General features: G+C 40.7%; 2 protein-coding genes across 7 annotated transcripts in view; one reads left to right on the top strand and one right to left on the bottom strand.

Moving 5' to 3' along the window:
- LOC149692385 (uncharacterized) overlaps positions 1–4,749 on the top strand; it is an 8,915-nt gene extending 4,166 nt beyond the window's left edge. For all 3 annotated transcript variants that reach the window (XM_089868110.1, XM_089868109.1, XM_089868111.1), the window contains 5 exons: positions 40–281; positions 347–580; positions 640–3,013; positions 3,245–3,897; positions 4,041–4,749. In XM_089868110.1, coding sequence (XP_089724236.1) covers positions 40–281; positions 347–580; positions 640–3,013; positions 3,245–3,897; positions 4,041–4,253 — 3,716 coding nt within the window. In that variant the 3' untranslated portion in view covers positions 4,254–4,749. The remainder of the gene's footprint in view (positions 1–39; positions 282–346; positions 581–639; positions 3,014–3,244; positions 3,898–4,040) is intronic.
- Positions 4,686–27,556, bottom strand: LOC149692384 (adenomatous polyposis coli protein-like). Of its 4 annotated transcripts, none has more exons than XM_089868107.1 (14): positions 27,420–27,556; positions 27,084–27,324; positions 20,298–20,718; positions 16,767–17,217; positions 15,708–15,807; positions 15,478–15,621; positions 15,189–15,384; positions 14,838–15,113; positions 14,500–14,769; positions 11,156–13,570; positions 10,942–11,086; positions 9,407–10,863; positions 7,136–9,202; positions 4,686–7,036 (listed from the first exon to the last, which is right to left on the bottom strand). In XM_089868107.1, exons 2-14 carry the CDS (start codon positions 27,084–27,086, stop codon positions 6,033–6,035), a joined length of 8,949 nt encoding a protein of 2,982 aa, XP_089724233.1. In that variant the 5' UTR covers positions 27,087–27,324; positions 27,420–27,556; the 3' UTR covers positions 4,686–6,032. The 4 variants fall into 4 exon arrangements, with proteins under 4 accessions (XP_089724233.1, XP_089724231.1, XP_089724232.1 ...); XM_089868108.1 differs by having other exon boundaries at positions 6,835–6,996; XM_089868105.1 differs by having other exon boundaries at positions 4,686–9,202.

Below are 27,556 nucleotides of genomic sequence, written 5' to 3'. Positions count from 1 at the left end.
TGTTCCGGCACTAACACTGCATTATCGTTTCGCACGCAGGATTCTCGATAGACGACACCGAACGAGATAAACTTTTACAATGGGCCACTTCCAAAATTCGTGGGGTACCGAAACCGATAAATTTCACAACATCTTGGAAGGACGGAATAGCTTTATGCGCCTTGATGGAGGACCTCTCACCAGGATCGTGTCCAAGATACGATCTCTTGAACTCGGAACATTGTCAGAGTAACGTTCATCTGGCCCTGAAAATGGCACAAAGACATCTTAAAATGAAGCCAGTGAGTGTGCAGTACCATTTTAGGCATAGACTTAATTTTAATTACGCTAATTAATATCTTGGTAGAGTATAAGCGTCAAGGAAATGGTCGAGTGTTTACCATCGGGAGAACGAAAATTAATTTGTCTAGTTGCGCAACTTAAAAAGACGGAAAATTTGAAACCAGGAAACTCAACGTCGATTAACGATGCTGGTTTGCCAATGATACGAATACCGGGAGACGGGGAAAGAAGTTTTGGTTTGGATCGAGAATGCGTGGCCAAAGGAATGGGACTAATGTTAGCCGTTAAAGGACGAAGGGTAAATAGTACGCACTTTGATATTAAAACAAAACCATTTACGTATAAATTACTCTTCAGGCTACGTTCAATATCTTCCTAAAAACATCGACGAACCTTAACATCGTTATTGAAATTAAGGGTCCCAGCAACAGTATCGCCAGCGAGCGAATAACCAGTCGTTCACCCAAACGTAAAACGCCAATAAAACAAGGGACGCCCGTTCTGGAAGCTTCGACCTTATTCAGAAGTGGTGACATTCGCAGATCAATCTCCATGTCTTCGGAGAACGAAAACGATGGAGGAGAAGGTCCGGTCAAAATTCCTTTTGAATACGAAGTTCAACATGGCCAGATATCAGTTGGATATATCCCTAAGGAAACTGGTAAACATCGTCTAAGTATTATCAACGAGGGTCAACACATCATGGGTAGCCCATACACCATCACCGTTGATGATTCCTGCGATATGAGTGTCGAAACGAAATCAAAAATGAACAAAAAGCTAATGATGTCTCATAAATTGGGGGATAGTTTCGAAATGGACACTCCCCCGAATTCGCCAACTACAGAGACTCTAAAACCGAATTTCAACCTTCAGACGTCACCCGCCTTGCGAAGTTCTTTATCCAGTTCCTCTAAAAAACTGGGAATGGTCACTAAAAGGAGAGTATTAAGACACATTCTAACCATAGACGGAAGGGAGGTGGTTGTAGAGGACGCTGACGCGGAACATTTAGGAATGGCGGTTCAAGCCTTGAAGGAAGTCGAGGACAGCAATCCCGAAGAAGTTTTCCAACCCTACAAAAACCCAAATAATAGCAAAATGCTTCGTCAAAATAGTATTGACGATGCCAGTAAGGATCCGGAAGTAGTGTACAGACACGCCTTGTGTCCCGTTCACGAGGACAAGGACTTAAAAGACGTTCGGTCAGCTTCACCCAAGAAGGAAGTAGACTGTGGTCCCATATTTACCGACCGACCAAGAGCAGTGTCCTACACGGAGTCGGAAATATCATCTTTAGACGGTATCGACACCGGTGGTATTATAAACGCGGATGCCTTTAAATGGAATGTAGCTCCGGAAGTTCCCGATACCAATCAGAACTATGATGCTATCAAAAATCTCAACTCAATTCCGCGTTTGGAGATAACTGACGAAGTCGGGGAAGAACTTCAAGTAGAAAACCAAGAAGAACGGGACATCTCTAACGTTACTCCAGTTCCGGAATCACTCCTGGATGTTAATTTTAGTAACGACGAGACTGATAGTATCAGTCCAGAACTGGCACATCCTTTCGAGGCAACGCCTCACAATGGAATCGGGGATAACTATGACGAAGCTCATTTTGATCAGCACGAAAGGCAACTAGGCTCTTCAACCGGTGGTAGCGAAAGTGACGAGTGGCTTGTCGTATCAATGGACACTAAAACTAAAGAACATAGTTTGGAAATTTCGGACCAAAGAGTTCCGGTTGAGGGAAACACGCCTAGCCATGAAGCGATTAAAGATACTTCTAACGCGGTTACCGAAGAAGCTCTTATTTCTCTGGAAGTACAGGACGTTTTTGAAAGTAACTATGAGCCGGAAGTACAGGACGTTGTTGAAAGTAACTATGAGCCGGAAGTACAAGAAGTTGTTGAAAGTAACTATATGCCGGAAGTACAAGAAGTTGTTGAAAGTAACTATATGCCGGAAGTACAAGAAGTTGTTGAAAGTAACTATATGCCGGAAGTACAGGAAATTATTGAGAGTAACTATAAACCGGAAGAACAGGAAGCTATTGAGAGTAACTATAAATCAGAAGAACCCGAGGAATACCATAGCATGGAAGAGTACGAATCCCCGGTTCATGAAAGCTCAAATCCTACTTCCATTCCGGAAATGGACAAACCACCACCTATCCCTCCGAGGGAAACAAAACCCGGAATCGTTTTAGAGTCCGTAACGGATCGGAAACAGTTTTTCGAAAATCTATTTATACAAACAAACTCAAAGAACAGCAGTCCCGTAAACAGTCCAGTTAAAAGCTCGTCTTTCTCACCTCGAGCGAGTCTGTCGAACAAATCCACCATTACTACTTCGTATTCGGTGGACGAATCTCTCAGTTCCTGTGTCAAAAGGAAGTTACTCCGTGAACCCTCTAAGAGTCAGTCGTTATGCAGTTTGGGTGACGACACTGTAGACACGTCCCCCACTTTTCTAAAAGCGAGAAGCTTCTGGGAACGCGGAAATTTAACGACGGAATCAGATCAAGGAGGTAGCAAGGAAAGCTTACCGGCAGTTTCAACTAAAACCTCGCCGGTAGAGGAAGAAATTGGGGCATCTATACGTCAGAAGCTGGACTTCTGGCAAACTTTGACTACACCGACAACTACACCCGATCAAGATATTCCTCCACCCTTGCCTCCACCAATACCACCTCGCGGGGACCGGGGACACCGTAAAAAATCAGGTACCTCGACTTAAAACAGCTTTCTTTACATGTTCTTATTTCGAATAGCTTTTGTAACGTCTCTTCTTTTCTCATGTTCGTTAAAAAATAAAACGCGTCGACATTTTTGGCTCTTAATCGTTATTGACCCCCTTCTTCGTTCGCAAGCCGTCCAAAGAGATCTGTTACGTTGACGTAATGTTAACTTATGGCCCACGCATACCAAAAATAGGATATTTTATAACGTTACAGATGACGGTGGCGATGGTACGAATCGAACTAACGAAATGATCGTGAAAGATTCGCGAGAGACCCTACTAGAAAGCCCCGGTTCCGAAGATACGAGAGACAGCGGTGTTTTCATATCGTGGACAAAACTAAACGAAAACCCCGATACTCAAACAAATAGGTTCGGTGGTCTTGGAAGGACATTAAGTGATCCTGGTACGACCGAGGATAAAGTACGTGACTTAACAACCATGGATTCGTCTAACACCTTACCATTATCAAAGTCCTTCGTCTATAGACACAACCCAATATTTTCGTTAGACATTGAGGGAGGTTTCGAACGCTACAACGACTTCGATAGTCAAACTGAAGAGTCCAACGGACTTAATGAAACCATGTCCGACGACAGGGGTTACATCGACGACGAAATACCGGATTACGCGTCTATCATGATGGACCGATATATATCCTTCACGGGACTCTTAGACAATGATAGACTACTTTCTCGAAACGAACTTGTTGGGTTGGGAATCGAAGGAATTATGGGTAATTGTTATGGCGGGGAATCGCCAACAAAGGACAGTGATAAAACGCTACTGTTACCTCAATCCGGAAAGTGTCGTGCCTACGGAGCCGGGGTTTACTACGGTCAAGTGGGGGTCAGAAACCAGTTTCAGGTACAGTCAATGCTAAGCCTAATATAAGGTTGCCAAAGAATGAGAGTGCCCAAAAATATTTCTATTGTTTCGCATTCTTTAACAGCCTTGATTGTTAAGCCTAATTATTCAAAACAAGTGTCTCATGTTTCGATATTTTTTAGGTCTGTACCCAGGGTGCCGGTAAAGGTTGTTTGACCGTAAGTGTCCAAGGCCCAGGAGACCATGACGTAGCCGAAGTTGTAGTATCTTACATAGGAGACCATTCCTACGAAGTCATGTACGAAGTCTTGGAACCCGGATATTACATCATTTGCATAAAATGGTCCGAATGGAACATTCCCGAAAGCCCCTTTATTTGCAAAGTTACTTACTAGATAGGCCTATTAAATTTACTTACACGCTAACGAACCTTAAATCGAATTATTACCCCTAAAACGTGACTACATCCATACCCACACAAAATAATCTTTATAATTTAATAGATATCCCAAGGTCACCCTTTAAACTATATTAAAATATTAATATAAATTATGTTACCTTTAAATATTGTTCTCGTCTTTCGAAATCAATAAAACACGACTTTAAACGAAAAAGATTCATTAAATAACCCACGATCCAGCAAGGCGACTTTCGAGGCTAAAAAATAGCGGCAAGCGTTCTTTGTCTCGAGTAGGCGCGAAGTTCAGGGGCGATCACGTGGTCAAAGTTGAAACGCGGGAAATAGAGGGCGGAGTTTAGGCAAATTTATTAAACGTTTTTGCCGGAATAGGCTGTTTTTAAGTGAAAATTCAATGTAAAGAAGAGAATTTTTTACATACTTGTATGAATATTTTCTTTATTGACTATATAAAGCCAAAAAAATTAACTAGACTCGATTTTTCATTTATTTTACAAAGAACATAAATAAAAATGCAATAAAACTATAAATTACATGTACACATCATTTTTCTTCATTTAATTATTAATTAATTAATTAATTACTACGAGTTTTTATCAGCCGTTTTTGAATTAAAAAACCAAAGAACGGCGTATTTTTTATTTTTATTTATTATTAGAGGAACCAGTCATGCGTTTTCTTTTCAATTTCTTTATCCGAAATTTTTGAATATTTATTTTAGCTTTAATATTTTAATTTTCGAGAATAATGCTCTCAATTTTCGAGTTTTTCTGCCAGTATTTCTCGGTGTTTTTATGATACAGATGAACTATTTACATATTTAGAGAGACTATTATTTAAAATTAAACTTAGGCCTTAACTCTTTAATCATAAATAACATATTATGTTATTTTAGATTTTATACTTCTAGAAAAAAAATTAAAATTATCTTTTAAGAAACCGGCCAGATTGGATTTAAATTAAAATTAATTATAACTAAAATCTAAGAAGCAGAACTGCAATCTATTTAATTTCCTAACCTTCTGACGTCATCTCACGTAGCACCAGCTTTTCTTTTTTAGGTAAAAAGTCGGAGTAGCGAGAATTTTTGTATAATTTTTCTAATGAATTTTTTAAAAATAACCTAATATGTACAAAAGCGGTAATAGGAAAAACTTAAAAAAAAAAAAAATTAAATAAATAAGGGTCAAAGGTTAATTTAGCAGCAACGTTACTTTCCCGCGAAGCTTATGAATTTTTCTCCTTTTTTTTTTGTATTTTTCTCATTGAAGGTATTACAGATAATTTTTGAAACATTTCCAAGAGCAGATAATAATGGAATGATTTACTTATTTGGTTTTAAAAATTTCACCATAAACGTTAATTAGGAAATTATAAAGAAGAAATTTAATTAATTTGATTTTCCACACATCACAGACAGAAGAGTGGATTTATTTTCTATTGGATGTAAGCGAAACATAAGCTTACGAGTCAGACCGTTAAAATTAAACATCGGAGAAAATTTTGTGGTTGAATTAACATCATTTCTTTTTTTTTTTTCATTTTGTTAAATATAACGACTAGATTTTTACGTGTAATAGTAAATTGTTTGTAATTCCCCCAAAGCTGCCATCGACTGATCATTACTCCATGTCGCGCTCAAATAAAGGAATCACAAAACGCGACTTTTCTGTCATTTATTTTTCTTGAATTAATTCGACGCGTTCACTTTCATCATCTGGAAGAGAAGTTTCCCTAAGGCCAATCATTACCTTATTTACAGTCGACTGTTTCTTGAAACTGTGACTGGCTTAACGATTTTCGCTTTACCGCTTCCCGCCGATGGTGCCGCGATAGCGATTCTACTTCTGCCAGCAGTGGCGCCGTCGCTTCTTGGAGGAGGATCTGGTTTTGGTCCCTTTTTCCAGATGGAGGCGATCTTACTCGTCACTTCTTTCTTACCGGAAGCGGCGGCAAAGATGTTTTTGCGTGTGCCGGAGGATGAAGTCGAGGAAAGGCTGACGTTACTTCCTCCGACGGGCGACTCGCGGCTTCCGAGACTGGAAGAGCTGGGACTTCTCTTTGTTTTGTTGATAGGACGAATGGCGTTGGGGCCGTCGTCTTGTCTACTTAAACTGCGACTGCTGGCCGAGTTTTTCATGCCACCGTTGGCCACGGGTGAAGGGTCTTTTCTCAAGTTCAGTCCGCTGTTGTTTCGTCGCATACCCGCGTTAACGTTCTGAAGACCCGAAGCGGTGCTTCCGCCGTAAGACATGCGTCGATTATGTTGATTTCCGACAACAGTTCGGCCGGGGCTAGTTTCGCGACAATCGGGAAGCGAAGATGCTCCGGGCGAAGGGTCGGAAGATCGTTTTCTTTCGGAGCTGGTTGAAGCCGCGGTCTTAGGAGTGGCGTTATGCGTGGGAGAGTCTTTGGTAAAGGTTCCTTGCTTGACCAACTTGGGTCTGTTTTCGTCCGGGTCGGCTTCAACGGCGGGTAAATTGTGGGCGGGTTCGCTTCTTCTTTGATCGATCGCTTTGTCCTTAGGTCGCGTGAAAGTGTTCGTGTCAAATTTGGGTTTCGGCGGAACTTCGGGGGCCGATTTCCTGGGAGGTGGAGGAGGCGGCCTGGCGACGGTCAAGGCGGTCTCCTCCGACCGCTTAGGGGAAGTCTTCCGTAGGGGTACGGGTGGCCTGACGGAGCGATTAGCTTGGATGGCATTGCTTCTCACGGCCGACGCCCTGGTGGGTTTCACAGAACCCGAAGTTAGGCCTACGATTTCTTTAAAAGCGGGATTAGGAACAGGAGGTGTTTCTTTGGCTTTCATTGGCGGTGCACTGCTAGAGGAGGTTCTATTATAGAGAAGACTAGGTTCCTTACCTTTGATAGGATGCGAAGGCTTGGGCAGCGAAGAGATTCGCTCACGAATGACGGGCTTGACGATACGCGCTTGTCTCGGCGACACTTGATATGTGGCGTTATTGATTTCATCGTCGCTCTCTTCCATCTCGTGATCCGATTCGTTCGAGACGAGCGAGATCGTTTCGTCGTCGAGCATCTTTTCCGAATTGCCGCCAGTCAAACTAACAATGTCCTCTTCGTCGGACAACGGTAAAACGTTTCCCAAGCGGTGCAAGTTCGAAGCCAATCTGTTGGCGTCATCTTGCAATTTTTGAAATTCTTCGGCCGTTAAATCCATTTTTTCCCTACATTCGGGCGACTCTCGCTTCCCCTCTCCTCCGTGCTCCCTTTCGTTCATTTCCACTTGGATCTTTCTCTTCAAAGAGACTTCGTCGCTTAAAGGCGAACCCGACTCTTCCACGGTGGTTTCCAATCTGGGGGCTTCCCCGATTCGTTTTCGGGGAGAATCTTCTATCAGGGTGCTGACGTTTTCGGTACTTCCGTCGAAATCGTCGTCTCTGGCTAGAGAAAATAGCCGAGGTCCCCTCAGGGTATCGGATGAACCTAAATCGGTCTCATCGTCCCTGGGTAAGTCTTCCTCCATTTCGGTGTCGGAAGCCATGGTATCAGTCATAACTTCCGTTCCGTCGTGGACCGTCAAGTCGGCTATGTCAATGTACATGGATGGAGGATTGACGTGTTCGATCATTTCGGAGTTACTGCTTCCCGTACTTTTATTGCCACCATTCATTATGTTGGACAATTCTCTCGAATAGACTTGTACCATGGCGGCGGCGGCGTTCAATCTTTGAAACATTTCGGTGTTTCCGCCTCCGTTGCTTTTCCCATTAGGGAAGTCTCCCATCGAGGGAGATTGGCATTCCAAAATGTCGGAACTAATACTGTTCAAACTGGTACAGCTGCCCGTTCTCGTTAACAAGTCCATAGCCGAGGGAGGGTTAATATTGTCCAAGAGGTCCGACGTAAAGCTGCTTCTCATGCTCAAATTTTCTATGGATCCCATGCACGAGGGTGGTTTAACGTTGTCAATAATGTCCGAGCTCATACTGGACTTCATGGCATCAATGTTTCCGCCTAAGGCCCTTCGCACCGTTTCGGGCACCATACGCCTGCCGTCTTTGCCCTTTCTCCAGGTAGCCCCCTTTTCAATTTCGGAAAACCCGCTACTGTTCATGCTCAGAGACAAAAGATCACCCATGACGGACGGCGGTTTGACGTTGTCCAAATCAGACACGCAGCTAAGTGAGCTCTGGGTCAAGTCTTCGGCCTCGGCTTCCACCTTCTCCGCTATCTTTTTGGCTTCTCGATGAATCTCGAAAGATTCGCTCATAACTCGGCCCCCGGTTGATAAAATCAAGTCTGGTGGCGAGTTCTTATTCGAGCCATTTCCGGTTGACCTAATGGTCACCACTAGAACTTCGTCATCCGCCTCTTCGGATTCGCGCGCGTTTTCCTCGGTTTGATGAGTCTTAGCGCCAGTAACATCGGGTCTGTTGGCCCCTTCGCCCTTGCAAACATTCTCCTTGGTTCTCTCGTCTTCCTTGATTTTCTCTTCGCACTCTTCCATCGCGTTTTGATACTGGTTACTCAGCCGATTGGCGGTTCTAGGGCTACTTTTTGGCGAAGCCCTATTTCCCACTCTCTCTATCGGTTTGCAAAGCACGGGAATGCCCCCCGGAGCTCGAGCACGACGTCTCTTGCTCTGCGGGCTGTCCTTAGGTTTGCCTGAATTAATACACTCCTCGAGAAGAGCCTGTTCCGAAGTGGAAGGCTCATCCAGCGATTCTACGCTCAAGGAGCTGAGCGAACTATTTCGAGAAAAGCAAACGGGCGTACCCTCAACCATAAACGACTGTTTAGGTTCTTGCTGGGACGCTTCGGCGCCAGCGAATTTAGAGGGGCTTTGATTCGGAGTGGAACTGAACAATCTCGCGTCTTGAGACGAGTCCGAGTGTGTCGAAGACACCATGGCTCGGTCGGGATGTTTGAAAAGAGTAGGAATGTTTGACTGGAACTTTTTATTTCCTAACGGAAGAAAAGAGCGTAATGGACGCATTAAGAAAACTAATCCGAACACGGTACGCGGTTGTACATAAACGATCTTTGACCGATACGGGATATTTCAACAATTCCCTATGCTAAAATGTGCTTTATTCAGCCTATCGCTAAGTGAAAATGCCGGTGATTTCAAGTGCGGTTATAGGTTAGTTCAAAATTAAAATATCTTACCTTCGATTGATTGGCTTTGAATTTTGTCGACATCGTTCTTGTCTCGGTTTTCCTCCTCGCAACTCAGCGAACTCAAAGAATCGTTTCTAGAGAAAGCAACGGGAGTTCCTTCCACTTGATACAATCTGGGAGAATCGCAAGAGTCCGGAGTGTAGCTATGCCTTTTCAACTGATCGTGTTGGGGAGGCATTGGTCTTATAGCTGCTGTAGCCAAAAGAGTTTTCCTTTCGGCGGATGAACCTCTCTTTGCCTTCTTCAGATTGGAGATACTATGGTCTGGAGCGGGTTTAGCCCACGCGTGATTAAATCCGCAATTGTGGTGAGAAACCTGTTGATGCCTCTTTTGATTTTGGTTTATTTGTTGACACTCTTGCGGCTGTTGCTGAGGAGGTTGCTCATCCGAAGAACTGGTACCGTCTCCTTCGACTCTGTATTCTGAAGCCGTCATCCTGATTGGAACCAAGGAGCGAAATTTATTGTTGGCCAAGTTATCTTGCTTCCCGGCGTCCAAACTCTGACTCAAGTTATTGGTTCTCGGCAAGACGGGGATTTTCGATTTGGGCATTCCCGATTGGATGCATTGCTGAAGAAGGTTTTCATTGTCGTCGCAGGCTGAACTGGCGCTACTGTCGGACCGATACTCGCTATGGTTGAAAGGCGATGCCGTTTGATTTTCCATTCCGGAAATGACACTCAATTCGCTCAAAGACGTGGCGTGCGAAAGACCGGGTGTTCCTTCGGTTTTGTAAACCTTTGTGGAATCGTTATTGAAACCATCCTCGGTAATGTTCTTATTGGTGGTGTCCATGTTGGGAACCGATTTTGGGCGTCCGCTGACCGATCTAACTGGTTTAAGCGGTACTGGCAAACCATTGTGCAACGGAACTGGAATTCCCGTTGGTAAAATACCTTTTCGCGGCGTGTTGTTATTACTGCCCGTCTTGTCGCTTCGACTGTTGGGCATTCCAGAAATGATGCACGCGTTTAGGAGATCTTCATCGTTTGTGTCCGTGTCCGATACTTCTTCATTGACGTTGTCTTGTACCGGACTGGATCCTCGAGTCCCGGCGTTGGATTCCTTGACGGATTCTCGCGATTGTTCCCGTTCCTTTTCGCTCTCGTCCTCGCGATTCTCCTTGCTTTTCAAGGAAACTTTCTCGGCATCGTTGATGGTTAAAGAGCTAAGACTGGTGCCTCGCGAAAATTCGACGGGAGTACCTTCTTCGGCATAAATCTTCTTGAGATCCTCTTCACTCTCGTGGTGAACTTGAGTCGCCAATTTGAGAGGGGAAGAGTGAGTACCGAAAACCCGCGCTGGCGAAGAAACGCTCGATTCAGATTTGCTGGAGAAGTTGAAGGCGTTTGAACCCTGCTTATGTCTTCTGGGACTAGCGGGCATTGTTTGACTTGGCGAATCTGGTAGATCGCTCGGCGACACGACCTCACTAGCGCGACGACTGTGTCAAATTAAAGATTAATATACTGCACTTGGTAATTTCTAGTTGGAAATGCGACATTGGATTTGTTGCACCTACCTGAAGTCGCTAACGACTGAACTACGATCGTCGTGAATGGAATGTTGATCGAAACTGTTCAAAGAACCCATAGAGCTACAGCGAGAAAACATTAACGGAGTTTCCGTGGCGTAATCTACATCTTGACCGAAAGTGACAGATTTGACTAAAATTAAGAAATTAAACTTAGTTTCGAACACCAAGTCTCGTTAATCTTGTCTCTAAAGCGACCAACCTTCTTTTTCTAAACCCACTGATTTCTTTCCACCGTCCGTTTGTTTGACGGATACTTCTTTTCCCCTGATTTCTTTGGGTTTGATAACTCGTACCGTCTTGGCGGTTTCCGCAGTAGATTTCTTGGCTACTTCGTCGTTCTCTTCCATAATGGTGGCGTCCTCTTCTTCCTCTTGCGGCGTATCCAGAAGAGAAGAAGTAGGAATCTCGCGCAAGTCAGACATGGAGGAGGCGGTCGAGAAATTCAAAGGGGTTCCTTCGGTGCAATAAACTTTCAAAGAATCATCGTGGCACGAAGCCAACTTGACGGTGGACTCGTCTCCCATAAATTTCGATTCATACTCTTCGCCTAAATCCATTCTTTCCTTGTACTTGCTGCTGTAATCAGTCGGCTGGTCAGGGTCATCGAGATCCGTTTCTTGGTAACTACTATAAATTAAATGCTCGACGCTGCACTCTTGGCCACTCTTCCTCAGAGCCGCCAGAGTTTGCTTATGAGTATAAACGGAAGATGAAGAATCGGTCATCTCGCTCTTCTGACTCTGCCAAATATCGAAAGTTTCCGTCTTTTTCTCATTCTCACTCTTCTCGCGTTCGTTCTGTTCGTTCTTGTCGGTGACGTAGTTATTAACCTTTTGCGTGGGTGGAGATTGGGGCGATTTACTCTTGATGAATCTTTTGGGATCCTTCTTGTTATCTTCCACTTCGAATTCGGAATCCACGGCGTATTTCCTGCTGTAATCTATAGGTTGATCCTGGGCGTGCGAATCTAGATTCATTTCTTCCAGTTTCTTGGTCAAATCCTTGTAACCTTCGCGCAACTGCCAGACCGAGGAGGTGGTCGGACCCGCGTGCGATAAACTGTTGGTCGAAGTTGAAGGTAAATTTTGATTAAAGTCAATCTCCCTTCTTTGATGATAGTAACTGTGCGAATAGTCGGCGCTGTGCCTTTTCTTCTTGTCGGGAGATCGTGGTTGTCTCTCTTCGGCGTGATAGGAACCGCTCATTCGGTTGCCGGAGTGTCTTCTGTATTCGACAGGATGATAGTCTTCAACCCTGATACCGTAATCGTGAATTCCGGGATAGCCATTCCGGTCAATGTCCACGTTTCTGTGATAGTACCTGTGGTCTAACGAAGCGAATCTTCGATTTCGCGTGAAATTGTGATAGACACTTCTTATATTATGCATTCCAACTGGTTCCGAATGCGTACTTCCTACGCTTTCTCGGCTTTCGGATCTAGGAACGTGATGACCGTTGGCCATTTGCCCGTTAACGCTATGATACATTCTCCCGGGTAGGTACATGTAAGGTGGATAGTTTCCATTGGCGACAAAACGGTTATCTAGACTCAGACTGCGATGCGTCGGGCTGGATTTCGGACTATCGATGTTATCGCAAGTTTCGGCCAAATTTTGATCAATTTCTTCTTCCAGGGCCCTTTGTTTTCTGACTAATAAACTGGGCATATTACCGTTCATAGTTAACAACGCTCTTTGATTCAGGCTGGCGGCTGCCGTGACGGGGACGCCGTTCCTGCCGATGGGTTTGGCGGAAATCAAATTCTTCAAGGCGGCGGAACTTCCCATCGATATCATCTTGTGTTTGGAGTGAACCAAATTCCTCAACATATCGACGGCTCCCATATCCCACAGAACTTTCTGGTCTTCCGGACATCGCGCCGAAAGATTCCACAAAGTCCCGCAAGCGTTGCTAACCACCGTCAGACTGGACGATTTCAAATGTTGCAGCAGAATCTCCAAGCAATTATGCGCTCGAAGAACGCTACGATGGTCTTCGTGAATGGCGATATGACTGGAAATATTTCTTAGTATTCCGCCGCCGTTTTCGACAATGGCGGGGTTTTTGTGGTTGAGTGTACCGACTAGGAAAGCTAGGGCGCCATCAACGGCGCAGATATCGACTTTGTTAGCGCTGCAATGGGCCGAAAGGTTCCACAAGGCTGACAGGATACTCTTCAAGGTTGATTCTTTCGTGGCTTCCATAGCGGCTTTCATTAGGGTAGTTACCGCGCCAACTTCTCTGAGTATTTGTTTACTGGTGGAGTCGGCTCTCCACGACAAGTTGCGTAAAACGCTGGCTGTTACTTGTCTCAGATCTTCGCTGGGTGAATGAAGTTGAGCGACTAGGGCGTACATGAAGGGTTTCATGGAGCAGAGTAGGGCTTTGTTCGTCCCATCTCCGAATGTTAAATTTGTTAGGGCCATCCCGGCGTATCGTCTTAAAGTGACGCTAAATTGATCGCTAGTATTTCCGTGGACAGCTTGATCGACCTCTATCAATTCGGCGATCGCGTGTAAACCTCCTAATTGGCACATGGCGTTCCTGTGATCTTCGTCGAACGATAATTTCATCAAAGCCGCGATTGCCGGCCCGAGATGTTGATCTCCGAGGCCTAAGATTCGATTAAATCAACCCAACCATAAATATCCGGGGTTGTTAAACGCGTAATGATACATATTTCATCGATTCAAGCGAAAACCGTAAAATTAATCGTCATTTGTACGATAATTAAACACATAAACAATTTCTTGGAAATTATTATAAATAGGCCTATTTATTTCGGGTTTTTTTTTATTAATTTATTTTTGTTCTATTATTATTGTTTTGAGAGGTCGCAACATAATCATAAATTCTTAATAACCTTATCCCTCTTCCATATAAATAAAATAAATCTAATTTCCATGTTTCCAAATAAGTAAATAGATAAATAAATAAAATAAACCTAATTTCCATGTTTCCAAATAAGTAAATAGATAAATAAATTAAATAAACCTAATTTCCATGTTTCCAAATAAGTAAATAGATAAATAAATAAAATAAACCTAATTTCCATGTTTCCAAATAAGTAAATAGATAAATAAATTAAATAAACCTAATTTCCATGTTTCCAAATAAGTAAATAGATAAATAAATAAAATAAACCTAATTTCCATGTTTCCAAATAAGTAAATAGATAAATAAATAAAATAAACCTAATTTCCATGTTTCCAAATAAGTAAATAGAGAAATAAATAAAATAAATCTAATTTCCATGTTTCCGTATAAATAAATAAATAAATAAATAAATAAATAAAATAAATCTAATTTCCATGTTTCCGTATAAATAAATAAATAAATAAATAAAACAAATCTTTTTGGACAAAAACGTTCAAAATCCATAACTTACCTTTCAGTCTTCGAATCAAGTCTCCCGATGTTAATTTATAAAATCACTTAAACTAAGGCAAATCTTAAATACTAATATCGCGACTGTCATATATTTCTTACAGACCGACCTAGAGCGTACTTAACCGATGGTAAGCCTACCGCGACGTCACTTACTTGGACAAGCGTCTTCGTCTTCTTCTTCCTCCAACCCTTCGACGTCCCTTAAATGATCGCAATAATCTCGAATTTGTTCCAATAGTCTTAAAACCCTAGTTTCTCTTCTGCCCTGTTTATCGTCCACATAGGCGTGAACGATATTGTGCATGGCAGCGCTGGCCCTTCTTCTGGCCCCTCGAGCGCGTCTCCTATTGATTTGTAGATCATCGCTGGAACTGGTCATTTCGTCGCTACTATGTAGGAGTTGCACCAACAAGGGCAAACATCCTGATACAAAACAATTCATTCAGAGCTCTTCCAAACCCGGACACCCTAGTTAAGTTCAATTCGTTTACCAGATTGCCTCATGGCGATGCAGCTTTCTTGCGATTGGGACATGGCAAGAAGGGTTTTGCTCATGTCTTCCCTGTCATGGGCGCCCAGCATGGATAATAAAGAATAAACCATCTCAACCTTAGTCCCAAACGGTTGAGCGTTGTTCATTTTCCTCGCGTTAAACGAATTGGAACTTGTATTGGAGCTGAAACTCATAATGCTCAACGCGTCTTGAGATATAAGTCCGGAGAGGGAATCGTTTTCACCAAAAGTACTGGGAGCGCTGTTCCAAAGAACTGTCAATACACGAAGAACGATGACGGTTTAACCTTTAACGTTTCAACCCATAAACTGAACCGGGGTTTTTATACCTCTGTCAATGGGCCAGTCTCCGTGATAGATGGAAGACAAGTTACAATTGCCCGTATCCCCCACCAAAGCGGGATCCATGTCCGGTATTTCGACATTACCATTTAGTTGTTCCTGAGTTTGGGTGCCGCTTGTGGACATGGAGGAATTAAAATAACCGGCGGTCAAGTTATCCTGGACATCATTTTCGCCCAGTATCTTTAATTTTAACAAATTTTCCTTGTTTAAACCCACACACTAAATCTTCATCCCGGGGTCGACAAAATTTAAACTGAATTAACTGAAACTAACCCTTGGGTGATACCGGGCATGCCTATCATAAGCGTGAGTATGTCGGTGTTCTTGTTTGCGAACCATTTCTTCTTTGCTACCTGACGAGGAGGATTTTTTCAAGTCTTCCTTATATTTCTTTGATAATTCGCGGTGTTCTAAATGCTGCGTTTAATTACGTATTAATATATGCTCGGAGGCGCCCAGGTGGTAATTATCATTATTATAGAAGTCTATTAATTAAAATTTACATTTACCAGCTCTTGAAAAGACGCTGGTTGGTGTTTATGGAAGACGAAGGGCGCATTTGAGGATGAGTCCCGTTCACCCGATTCTTCCAAATACTTTCTCCTATAGATAGATAGACGAGACCGATATGTCATATCCCAATTTCGTTCATATGCGACATATTTATGAGAACACACACCACGTATTTTCAAAACTATACGAGTAATAATATTTTCATCGCTCTATAAGTTATATTAAACCGTCATATACACATTGATAAGCGACTGTGGATGGTAACGTATAGTGAAATTTTCCGAATAAAGCCTGTGAATAACACCGAATACAACCTCTATCTTTTCTAGTATTTCTAAAGAATGTCCTTAAAAAACTTCAACGCGTAATAATAGTAATAAAATCTCTTTAAACCTGAAATTATTATAAATATTCTAAGAAAGATTAAAAAAAAAAAAAAAACCAAACATATCCCGTAGAAAAAGGGTTACAAAAAAACCTTGGGTTTGTAATGGTAAAAAGTCAAAACCAGCCTTCCATAACAAAAATAAAACCGTTTTACTAAAAAAAAATTTTAATCCTGTCATAATTCATAACTAATAAAATGTCCATATTCTTAAAAGGAAATAACATAAAATAATATAAGCTTAACCGATTATGTAATAAATAAATAAAAATTGAATTAATGTCATCATTATTATTTTGAAAAATGGTTTTTCGTTTTTTTTTTTCAATTGGTCACGTGATGCACGGAATATCTCAGAAGATTTATTGACCTCTTAAAACGATGATTTGCATCGCATCTTTAGAAACTCTTTAAGATTTATGGCAATATTGCAACGCGAATCGAAATAAAACCAATTACGAATTGCATTACTAAAATGTCATTAAATTTTTCCCCCAAATGTACATAGGTACGAAACAGTGACAGGAGTCCCAGGGAGCGAGCCTTAGTTCCTAAACCTCCAATCGATTTTTAGGGATGAAGGGGGTGCAGTGCACCGACCGCGAGGTAAAACTAATAACATGCAAATAAGCGTGGAATTCTCTCTCAATTTTTTTGGACTTACCTTTCCTTGGCAACTTGTAATAGAAAAGCTAAAGGATTGCGTTGCTCCAGTCGACTCCTTCCATCGGTTGTACGAGTTTCTCCATCAGGAATATCCTGGTCGGTAAGATCAGCGCTGTTTCTACACTGTATTCCTCCACCGTTGGAGAAAGATACGGGGGTGTCGCTTCGCTGGAAAGCGGACGAACCTCCCGAAGACGAAGAAGAAGGAGGAAAGAGAGAAGGCGGTGGTGGTGGCGGTGGTGGTAATGGGGGATGTTGGCGATCCCGATCCGAAACGGAAGAGGAAGATGCTAGTGGAGGAGGAGGAAGTGGAAAACTCTCTTCTAAGCCTAACTCTAGCCGCTCTTCGAAAGACAAAGAAGGGCTGGCCGCGAAGGATTCTCTCGAATGATGATGTTGCTGTTGTTGTTGTTGGACTTTCTTTTCCGACGCGGCAGAGTCCGAACAAACTAAATTTACATCCAGTAATAAAAAAAAAGAAAAGAAAGAAAAGAACCATTTATCATTAAAAGAGAAAGGGTCCAGTGGGTTGCCCTAGATCTAGATAAAAGGAGAAGATATAATTCAAGGCGAATTAGGCTTAGGAGTACGCGAGAATTTTTGGATTGGAGCCCAATATTAATAGGTCAAATTTTTCGAGACGTAGTAAGAAGGAAGAATCGATCGTTTCTGAATTCCAACTACGTCTCAAATTCACTGAAGCCATCCCCAAATAGTTAACCCTAATATAAATATACTATATCTTGAAAAATTGCGCCTCTAGTGACAGATGAGACTTGAAATTATTTATTATTGCATAATTTTAAGCCGGTATTAAGTTTCACACTAAACCCAACCTTAGCCTTAGAGGTGGTGGAGAGCTGTGTAAATAAATCGTTGCCGTCAAGGTTGGGTTCTAGCATAAGTTTATAACTTATCTTCGAAGATAAGTTATAAACTTATGGTTTAAAAGACGTAGGTATTCTTTAGAAAAGAGTTAAAATTAAATTTCGGCTTACGAAGTCTCGTTAGGGGGTATTAATATCTTATAAAAGGTTTCGTTCCCGAACAATAGGTAAGGTTTCTCACGAGCTTAGGCTAAAGGTGCGCGCAGGTAAAAAATAGATCATATTAATATTTCCCCGTAAAAATCCGGGCTGCCAGCTGGTCTGGTCTGGCCAAACGTACGAAACGCACGGTTCGTTCGATAACAGCGAGTTCCCATGAGTCAACCTTCAAAAATTGATTTTTTCTTTTCGTCTATACTAAAGCTGTCAGAAAAGCCGACACCCGCTCAATATCATACGCAAGATTTATTAAAGGAAAACAGTTTTCTTTTCTCACAAAACCCCGGAAATAACGTATATTAATACTCATTCAATATTTAAAGTGAACTGTCATTCGAGCAAGTGACGATAAAATTACAAAAACGTTTATAATAAAAATAATAAAATCAAAATCAAATCAAAATAAAAAAATTATTTAATAAATATAATTAAATTAATACCTTTTAAAAGCATGGTAAAATTAAGCGTGCTACGTGTATACTGGTACACGTTTATGGAAACGTTTTATACAAAAAAAAGCATATTTATATATATTATCTAACACCAAAAACTTACGCTGCCAAAATTACGACTTTTTAAACAAAATTGGTCAAAAAGCGAAACGCTGATGGAGAAAAAATTGTCCAAAAATATTTGATGGAAGAAGAAGATAATGAATGTATCTTTCTTTCTCTCTCTATCTTTTTTTTATCTTCAGATACTTCTCTAACCGATTATAAAAGTAGTGTATTGAAGTCGCGGTAGTAGAAGACGTGAGGGGAAAACCTTAGTGATCAATAACTTGCCATCTTTTTAGTCTTAGGTTCTGCGCCATACGTTCAAATTGAATTCAAAATACACCTATTAATAAAATCTAAGATACGACTTCTTTAACCAAAATAAAGTACTACACTTAAAACAGACCGAATGACGGAACACGTACGAAGCGATATTTCTTAATATATTGGGATTAATTTTAAAATTTGGTTGCCGCCCGAGCTGTCATGGTGGTGGTAGCCGCGGCCGTTCCTCGCTGAGCTGAACACCCAGCGTAATCTTTACCAAAGGCTGGATCGCAACCCCCCTACCCCACCCACCTTTTCCTAAAATCCACCCTCCTCCAGTTGATCCTTTACCCAAGAGCAAAGGGACCGAATCCGTGACGTCATTTAGGCTGGGAAAAGAGAGAGAGAGGCTGTGTGTGTATGGAAGGGAAAACCCCGCGCAGGCGCTTTACAATATTGCGGTTCTATCGGCTACTGGGCGCCGTCGCCAAAAACATACACTAACATCGATAAATTAAAGTTCAATTCGTAGAAAGGTTGGGTCCCGTTACGTTTTCAGTAATAGGTAAGGAAATTTTGGTCTGAGACGGACTAGGAATACGTATTTGTATGTAGAATGTAATCCAAAGGACTGTTAGTTAAAACCATCGACAAAAAGTTCACCATGGAGACGCTATAATGGTTTTTTTTTTGAAACAATTGGTATTTTACATGGAGTAGTTTTATTGGAGTGTTAATGAAGGATGCTTAAAAAGGTATTATATTACAGATAGTTCTCCTTAAATATTGCTCCATGGGGCAATCAATAAATTTGGAAGAAAAATACCATGGAATTTTTCTTTTCTTCCAGACACGAAGTTTTATTTGTTTATGTTTCAAGTCTCCTTTGCCCCTATTGGTTAGGCTTCTTTCTCTAGCTTCAGCTCCGGCTCTCCACATTTTATTATTGTTTATAAAGGATTTCTCTCTCGCTCTCTCTCGAATGGAGCTGAGTTTATGTAAAGGTACAACAACTCTAAACTCGCAATCCCCTTTTTTAGAGGAGATCTGTTGTACCGGTACACTGTAAGTTCATTTTTAGTCTTTTAACCATCATCCTCTTTCACCTACGCAGCAGTTATACTCCCATGGGAATCTTTATCTTTTAAGAGTATGTCTATCAAAAAGGCTTAAATACAGTCGGTATTTACAGCGCCCTATTCATCGACTGCTTTCATTAAACGGTCATTAACACTGATAATATGATTTTAGTAAAGTGAACAGCCATGTTGGGGGTTGTAAATGTCATTAGGGTTTACCGAAAAGCGTGTTACATTTTAGGGAAAATTAGTATACTCTTTTTCGTAGGCATTAATCAATAATTCAAATTGATGTTAGACGAATAATTTTATTTAGGCTGAATGTTAAGTCTGTGTTTAAACATTTCAGATTCGGAACAATCGGAGTTATACTGAAATTGATATATTAAAATTAAGTACTATTAGTTTAAAATAAATGCTAAATAGAGGGCGCTAGAATAGACTGTACACGTAATCATACTACGTAGTTACAATCCTGGAAGAGACTTAAAAAACTAGACTGACATTTAAGACAACGTACTCAAGTTACGTTGGATTTACCCTTGGGGTATGGACTAGAAGCTCTTAACGGTTCGAAAGGAACCGAGCGAGTTTATATTACGAGAAAAGTTAGTAAACAAAGGTGGTTTGTTCAGCTTACCGTTAACCACGTTCCCCTCCGTTCTGATTTCTCCTCTGGGTACGAAGGTCCTAAAATGCGCACCAACACCACCCTGGGGCGGCGTGGGAGGGCGCACCACGGCAGCGGCGGCCGAAGGCGCTCCGCCTGTCGATGAAGATCGTCGTCTGACAGGGAAAGAAGGGTAACGGGGCTGTCCGGTCGCGGCCAAAGAGGAGGTTCGGGAAGATCCGTTGCCATGGTGATGAAAGAGAGGATGATGGCGGGTTCCTACGCTTCCACCCGCCACGACGCCACAAGTCACCGAAAGATCCCCGTCCGTCGGTGACGTCAGCACGGCCGGTCCTTCCGGATCCGTTCGGATCGTGGATTCGAGGTGAACCAAGGCATCCTTCATGACGCATAGCTCGCCACCATCCAGCTCCTTCAGATCATTTCCTTCCTGATCAAAACAATATCAAGAAACACAATCTTTCTTAGACCACTTCCGGTTCTAAAATTGTTAAAAAAAAACTCTCTAAACAACACGCGCCTGTTATACAGTTTCGCTCGGAAGCCAAAGCAAGTCGGGGGACTTTCAGGGGCTAAGTGTTTACAAGCAACGAAGATTATAAAAAAGTAGTTCACTCGGAGTTAATAGAGCTTCTACGAAGGGATTCGTCGTCGTCATAAGGAATTCCCGTAAGTTGAAATATAAGAACAGCGATTACAAAATTGGATTAACTTCGTATAAATATTGTTTCCATTTGAAAGACACTAAAACAAATGGGGGGGGGGGTACAAGTTCAACCTCGTATATCATTTAAACTTCCAGCTAAGATTAGCAATGAATGAGTGTGCGACGCCACGTTTCTCAAAGAAAAAATAAAACCCAAGCAAATTAGAGTAAAAACCTTTGAAGTCATCGCGCAACTTCCGTTCGCGTCATGATACGCGTAAAACAAATCCGAAAAAAAAAAACAGTCTTCAGTTTACAACTCAAACCGTTCCAGACGCCCACTCATAAATACCGACCACAAAACGTTCAACGCCAGATAAAAGGAGAAAAACACTTCTAGAATACATACACCAGTAAGTAATACCGATTTACACATGTCAAATAAAACAAGAAGCCATTACGATGAGCTATCTTAACTCCAATAAAAACACAAATAAAATATAAAAAGTCATCTCATATTATTAAACCTCACATTTAATTATTTAAATGAAATGTCTAATTGATTAAATATCGCCGCGTTTCTCAGGAACGAATACATTAAACCAGGAACTAAATAAAAATTGACCACTATAAAACGCAACGAACGCGAGAGCGTTTGAATAGAGACGGTCAAAACATTAAGCCGGTTGTCTGCATGGCCAACATCACCAAAAGAACAATATCAAAAAGGTACAACTTAAAAAACGAGAACAAAGATGAAGAAAAGTTGTCAACCTCCTTACCTGACAAGGAACTAAAACATAAAATCGGAGACAAATAAAAATAAATAGTTGATTCCTCCAAGCTAAGGTATTCGAATAAACAGGTCTGACCAACCAATGAAACAAAAAACAAACTGTGAAGAAGCAGACGTTCTTTTCAAACTTGGTTGGTCAAAAGAGGACGGACGACAAGAACAAGAAACTCAAAAAATAACAATAATAATATAGGTACTGGAGAAATAAGAGAGAGCGACCTCGCGGGAAAGCGAGCAATTCGGTGGACAGGATTATTCTATAGCACTTTGGGTTTGTTCTGGCGGTCGTTTTCTGTCTACGATGTCCAAGGTAAAAGGGGGGATCCCCCTTTCTCGACCGGCCCCCGCCCCTCTCTCTCTCTCTTGATTTCGGAACCATTATTCTAGTCAGGGCTAGCTGGGAAAAGTCTCGGAGTAGTGCAGAGTAGTGTACGGAACAGGGCGGAGTAGCTTCAGACGAGTTTCAAAAGCCAGGAATCGATATTAGTGACGAATAAGGCCATAACCGGGTCCCTCTACACTTTTCCCTACCCTTTTTGAAAAGTCTCCGGTGGTGCACACGCGGCTTAAGCCAACACGGACGGACGGAGTCCTGCCCCGGCCCCATATATCAAACTGGGCATGCATTCAGTGCACGTCGTAGAAGTATTACAGTATATAGCCTTTTTGTGATATGATAAACGGAGAGGGAATTCATTATATTACGAAAGAAGGTAATGGTAGGTAAAGGTATATAAGCTCATCACTGACTACGAAATCTACCAAATAAAACTCTTACGTTGTTACAATCTTTAAATAAAATTCTCTAGTTTTATTGGCAATACAAGCCGCTTAGATACTATAAACTATTTTGTAATGAAATTTATTTAATATAAATAGGTTGAAAATACAAAATATTTCAATCACTGTCACAATGGGGGATAAAACCGGCGTTTAATAAGATAAGTTAACTTTTCTTTGGAATAAATTTGCTTCTGTTAAAACAGCGAATTTTTTATTTCTTTCTTTTATTCTTTAGGTAAATAATTGCGAAATGTTTCTCCATCTCCAACAGAGAGAGGAAATTGTGTAAAAGTCTGAAGACAGAGATAGAACTTCTTTCTCATTCGTATAAATAGTCTTGACTTCATCAGTAGGTGAGAGAATGTTTACCAAAGTAAAATACTCTCCCATAGAGAGAGAGAGAGAGGCTTTTGTAAATTATACGGTGATTTTCTCCGTTGCTTTGTTTAAAACCATAACGCTTGCTTTTGCTTTTGGCAAAAAGAAAATAAACTAATGGCTTAATAAAAAGACTGCGTTCACTTTTTCTTATCGCCCACCTAAGAGTATGAGAGCTTAACTTTTTGTTTGAGTTTTATTTTTTCTCTTTCTATTTCAAAGTGTCGAGTAGTAATTTGAAAGTAATTTGAAGGGGGGGGGGGAGATGAGTATTTATGGGGTGCTTTCAAGAAAATTACATTTTTTTCTAACGCTTGCTTTTCCATCATCTTAATGCGCCAGTTTTTCTCACTCAGTCACTTTTTTTGGACCAAAAAGAGTTAAGACCACTCAACGCTTTATCAAGATCAAAGCCATTTTTAGTAAATAATCATTTCCATCATTTTTCGGGATTCAGACAATCCAAACCACGCAATCCCGCAATTGGATCGTCTCCATTTACCAACTTAGGAAGGAAAGTCAGATTCGTAACCAGGGACGGAAATAAGCACTTATTTCAAAGGATATTTATTTGTTCACTAATCCCCGTCTAGGTTTTTTTAAAAATATCAGACACTATACCGCTCATAACCCTTGCATCTATAATGTACGATACTAACTATAAAAAACTCTCCTTCCAAAAAAAAGGTTCTTAGAAGCCCCACACGTTTAATTTATTATTGTATTACAATTCGTCACCTCCAGGCAGACCAGGCTTGAAGAATTGATTATGAAATATCAAATTAGCGATTTAATCCAATTATAAACGGCATTTCCCTTTACCCATATAGAAATATTCTGACTCAGTATGAAAGGAATTGTCAATTAATGCAATATCAAAAGGGGAACAGAGGGGTAGAAAGAAAAATTACGAGTACACCCACGAGAAAACATTTGGAGCTACGACTATAGAACCCTACGTATACCCTCTCTTAATCCCGTACAAAAAAAGAGACTAGCTCATCGTTTCCATTGAACAACGCGGGGCTTTCTCCAAAATCCAAATGATGACTCAGATTGATGGAGGGAGAGGAGATGAAGATAGTTTTTGAAGCTCCAGGAGATGCGGAGCCGGAGAGGAGAGGAGAGGAGAGGAGAGAGTGTGTCCTATAGCATCCTCTCATCCAAGCATCCGCTGTTAGTTTCTACTTTCTAGTATAGCGATGGATGTCCCATTGCTAAATGCCATCAAACGCGTCACCCATATGGGGAAATAAGGAGGTGGGTGACGCGCAGGTGGCCAAAAAAAAAAGAAGCGCCTCCTAAAACGTTTAATGGCCCGTTTGTTTTTTCGGATGTTATGGATAACAGACGGATCATGTAGTGACGAAAAATTTGACTTTGTAATGAAAGAGATACGATTCGCGTGTGTCGGAACTCGGAATTGTAAATTCTGTTGGTAGAGGTTTAACATAACACGTGTTAGGCTTATGAACCTCTCTCTCTTCTCTAGAAGTTCATGAATTGATGTAAAACATCATAATATGTCAAAGGGGTTTATGAGAAAGACTGAAGAAGCGTTTCTATTTTATATTACGAACTTCTGGCTGGGTTCGTTTGGGGTCAATATTTCTTAGGTATGAATTATTCTAACAATGTTTTTTTTTAACTCGGTGACAATGATCTTGAGTGTTTTTAACCTCATTCTCTAATGGATACGACGGCTCAATTAAAAAGTTTATAATTGAACATTTTACAAAGAATCTAAAAAGACAATCGGTTGTTTTAAAACACGCGTGATACAAAATGGGCCATCGGGTGAAGATTATAAGATAATTAGAACTGGTTTTTGGTTTAGTTTATCCGCGTGTAAAAAGGGGCTCCTTGTCCATAAATGGAATTTTTTCAGCTGCTCGCTTAATTAATGTATAATGGCACGAAATTATACTAAACGTTCAAGGTCATCCTCATTTGCATTTTTCGGGGGTTTTCAAAGGGATTTTTAATGGTTTTACAAAAGAAAAACTTCCAGATGTGTGGTAGGAATTGGTAGTATTCATTAAAGAAGGTTTTTTTTTTCTTTTTTGAATGAAAATTTAACGGAGGAGGTCGAATTGGTATTTAGCTACGGTTACCCCCGTTTTTAATATGCTTGTAAGATTAGAAAAAAAGAAAATATCCAATTTTGGAACTAAATAAATTCACGAAATTCGTTTCGAAAGGGTTTTTCTTTTATCTCGAAATATTAGCATTATTTAAATGCAAATGTAAAGTTACTTTTCTACACTGTAGTTTGGATTATCTATACACGAATACAAAACGTGACAGGTTGAAAAAAAAAAAAAAAATAGAAGCTCAAGGCTAAAAATAATAATCGCGGAGCAACCTTTCGATACAATTGTCTTTCAGGAAACTAATTATTGTTGTTTAGTCTACATGGGGAATTTTTTTATGTCAGAAGGAAACACCCACTCGAAATTCGGGTATCACTACAAGGGCCAGAAAAGTACAGTTTTAAAACTCGCAGGTTGTCATTAAACCTTCATGCTTGGTAGATAGGAACAACTTTACTCGAAAAATGGTTTTTGTTACAAATTTTTTTCAAACGAGTGTTTGTTTTCAACGCGGTATGGGCGTTTGCATAGTTTATGGGTACTGGACCATGACAGATTTACAATAAAACACCAAATTCAAATGTCACTGATGCTTTTGCAAGCTTGCATTATCATAAAAACATAGGACAAAATTTCGCCACGATACGTTTTATAGGGTTGGTACCGGTAATTGGGAACGATTCTAATTGGGAACACTTTTTCTTTAAAATTTTGTAACAAATTTTTGGATGGCTCAAATTCCTTTTAAAAGGGCTCAATTTGTAGATTGAATATCGAGGATTACGATAAAAATGGTCCGAATATTGTAGGAATACGTGGATGAAAGATACGGACCAATATACGCACCAACTCGGACTCATCAACTTAAGTTGATGCCAATTTTAGGTGTTTCTTGATACAATACCGTCGGGGAATAAGCTTTAGCGAGAGTTACAATAATCCCACGATAACAAACCTTTAACCATTAGATAGATCACGTTTTTAGCTATAAAATTGATATTAAAATCTCTCGTTTCGATTCGGAATTCGATTCAAAAATAGAGTTGGAAAAAACCAAGTAAAAATTGCAAATGGGAACACGACGTTTCGAGGATAATTAGAATCATTTTTAAGCTATTTTACTAAAAGATTAAACGTAAAAGTGGTGTAAACAAGCTACTTTCGGATAATATTAACTTTAAAATACATCATTGACCCAAAAAATACTCAAATTTCGCGCCTTTAGCAAAGTTTTCAATTTAGCCGTAAGAGGGCCATAGCTACCACTACGTATTGGGCGGGAAAACGGCAAACCGAGTCAGCTGTTATGCTAGAGGCGAATAAAATGTGACTTCTCAACAAATTAGTGAGCATTTTGACTCAGGTATTGTTTTTAACTATATTATCCTATTATCACTTATCAAATCTGCGTAAACTTTAATCCAGGTGCATGAATTTAGGCCCTACGTATTGGTAGCTTTTTTCCTAGGGCCTTTTTTATTCCTCCCATTTGATTAGCATTGGTGTTCCCATTTGGGTCCCGCGTTCACTATTTAGAGTCAGGGTGTTCCCATTTACCAGCGATTGTTCACATTTGGGGTCCTCTAAGGGGTTTAGGAAATAGGATATTGTGCAAAATTTAAAAGAGTTAAAGAGCTGAAATCATAGCGAATTGTGTCTAAAGAATCAAATTTCATGTCCTGAAAGTTTCAGGTGTCTAACGTTAGCGCCACCAAAGTTATTCAAAGATTTGTAAAAAGTGTTCCCAATTACCAGTACCAACCCTACGTCAAGTTTCTGCCTAACTTTATGCATTGCTCGCGGAATAGGCCATTTAGGTACAATCTTAACAGTATCTAACAACAATTTGAATGACACTTCTAATCTAACACATTTTGGCACACTATTTACGAAAATAAAATAAATCATAACTGAATATCTAAGTACAAAGCATCCTCATATAAATCTCTGTTATCTCCTTATTTAGTATTGAATTTTAACAATGCTAATTCAGCTATTATGGCTTCATTCCATTTATATAGGCCTTCTCCCCTCCTGCTAGTCTACTTCCTATATCAACTTTTGACAAAGGCTTAGGGATCATAACAAGATTCACTTACCATGCATTACCGGAAAGTTTCCAACCCACGTCCTAGGCGTAATATTCGACACTGAACACGCATTAAGCACTTCCCGACATTAGTTTCGTGTAAATAAAATTGTTTTCAATGATAATTTCGAGCTTTCAAAACGCAAAAACCGATCAAACGTAACCGAACGTGGACCCGCCTGAAGCACAATGAAGCATTTTGCATACTGGAGAAGAGCCAATGGCGTTCAACGATACGTACGTACACCTCTCTAACGGGAGATAAGAGAAGCTAAGATGTAAACAATCCCTCATCTTCTTCGCGTTAATTGCAGTTTTAATACTAAATTACTACTTAAAATCTTACATTTTAAGTTTAAAATAGCTCTACAACCACATTTCTGCCATCTAAAATCCAATTTTTTTTACATTTCCCTCTTAATTTTGAAGTTAGGGCCAAAAAACGGGAAACCGGAAAGTGACCGCCCGGGAAATTCAAACTCA

The sequence above is a fragment of the Phalangium opilio genome, unplaced genomic scaffold (assembly GCF_054372755.1).
Source record: "Phalangium opilio isolate 3A_F unplaced genomic scaffold, DU_Popi_V2 ptg000024l_1, whole genome shotgun sequence".
In the NCBI taxonomy this organism is placed as follows: Eukaryota; Metazoa; Arthropoda; class Arachnida; order Opiliones; family Phalangiidae; genus Phalangium; species Phalangium opilio.
The sequence above is the reverse complement of the archived record's forward strand: the minus strand, read 5'-3'. Positions and strand labels throughout refer to the sequence as shown.

Coding starts and splice junctions, on each gene's coding strand:
- LOC149692384 (XM_089868105.1), bottom strand. Junction 15,385..15,477: donor ATGCCCGGTATCACCCAAGG/GTTAGTTTCAGT, acceptor TTAAAATTAAAG/ATACTGGGCGAAAATGATGT. Junction 15,114..15,188: donor AGACTGGCCCATTGACAGAG/GTATAAAAACCC, acceptor GTGTATTGACAG/TTCTTTGGAACAGCGCTCCC.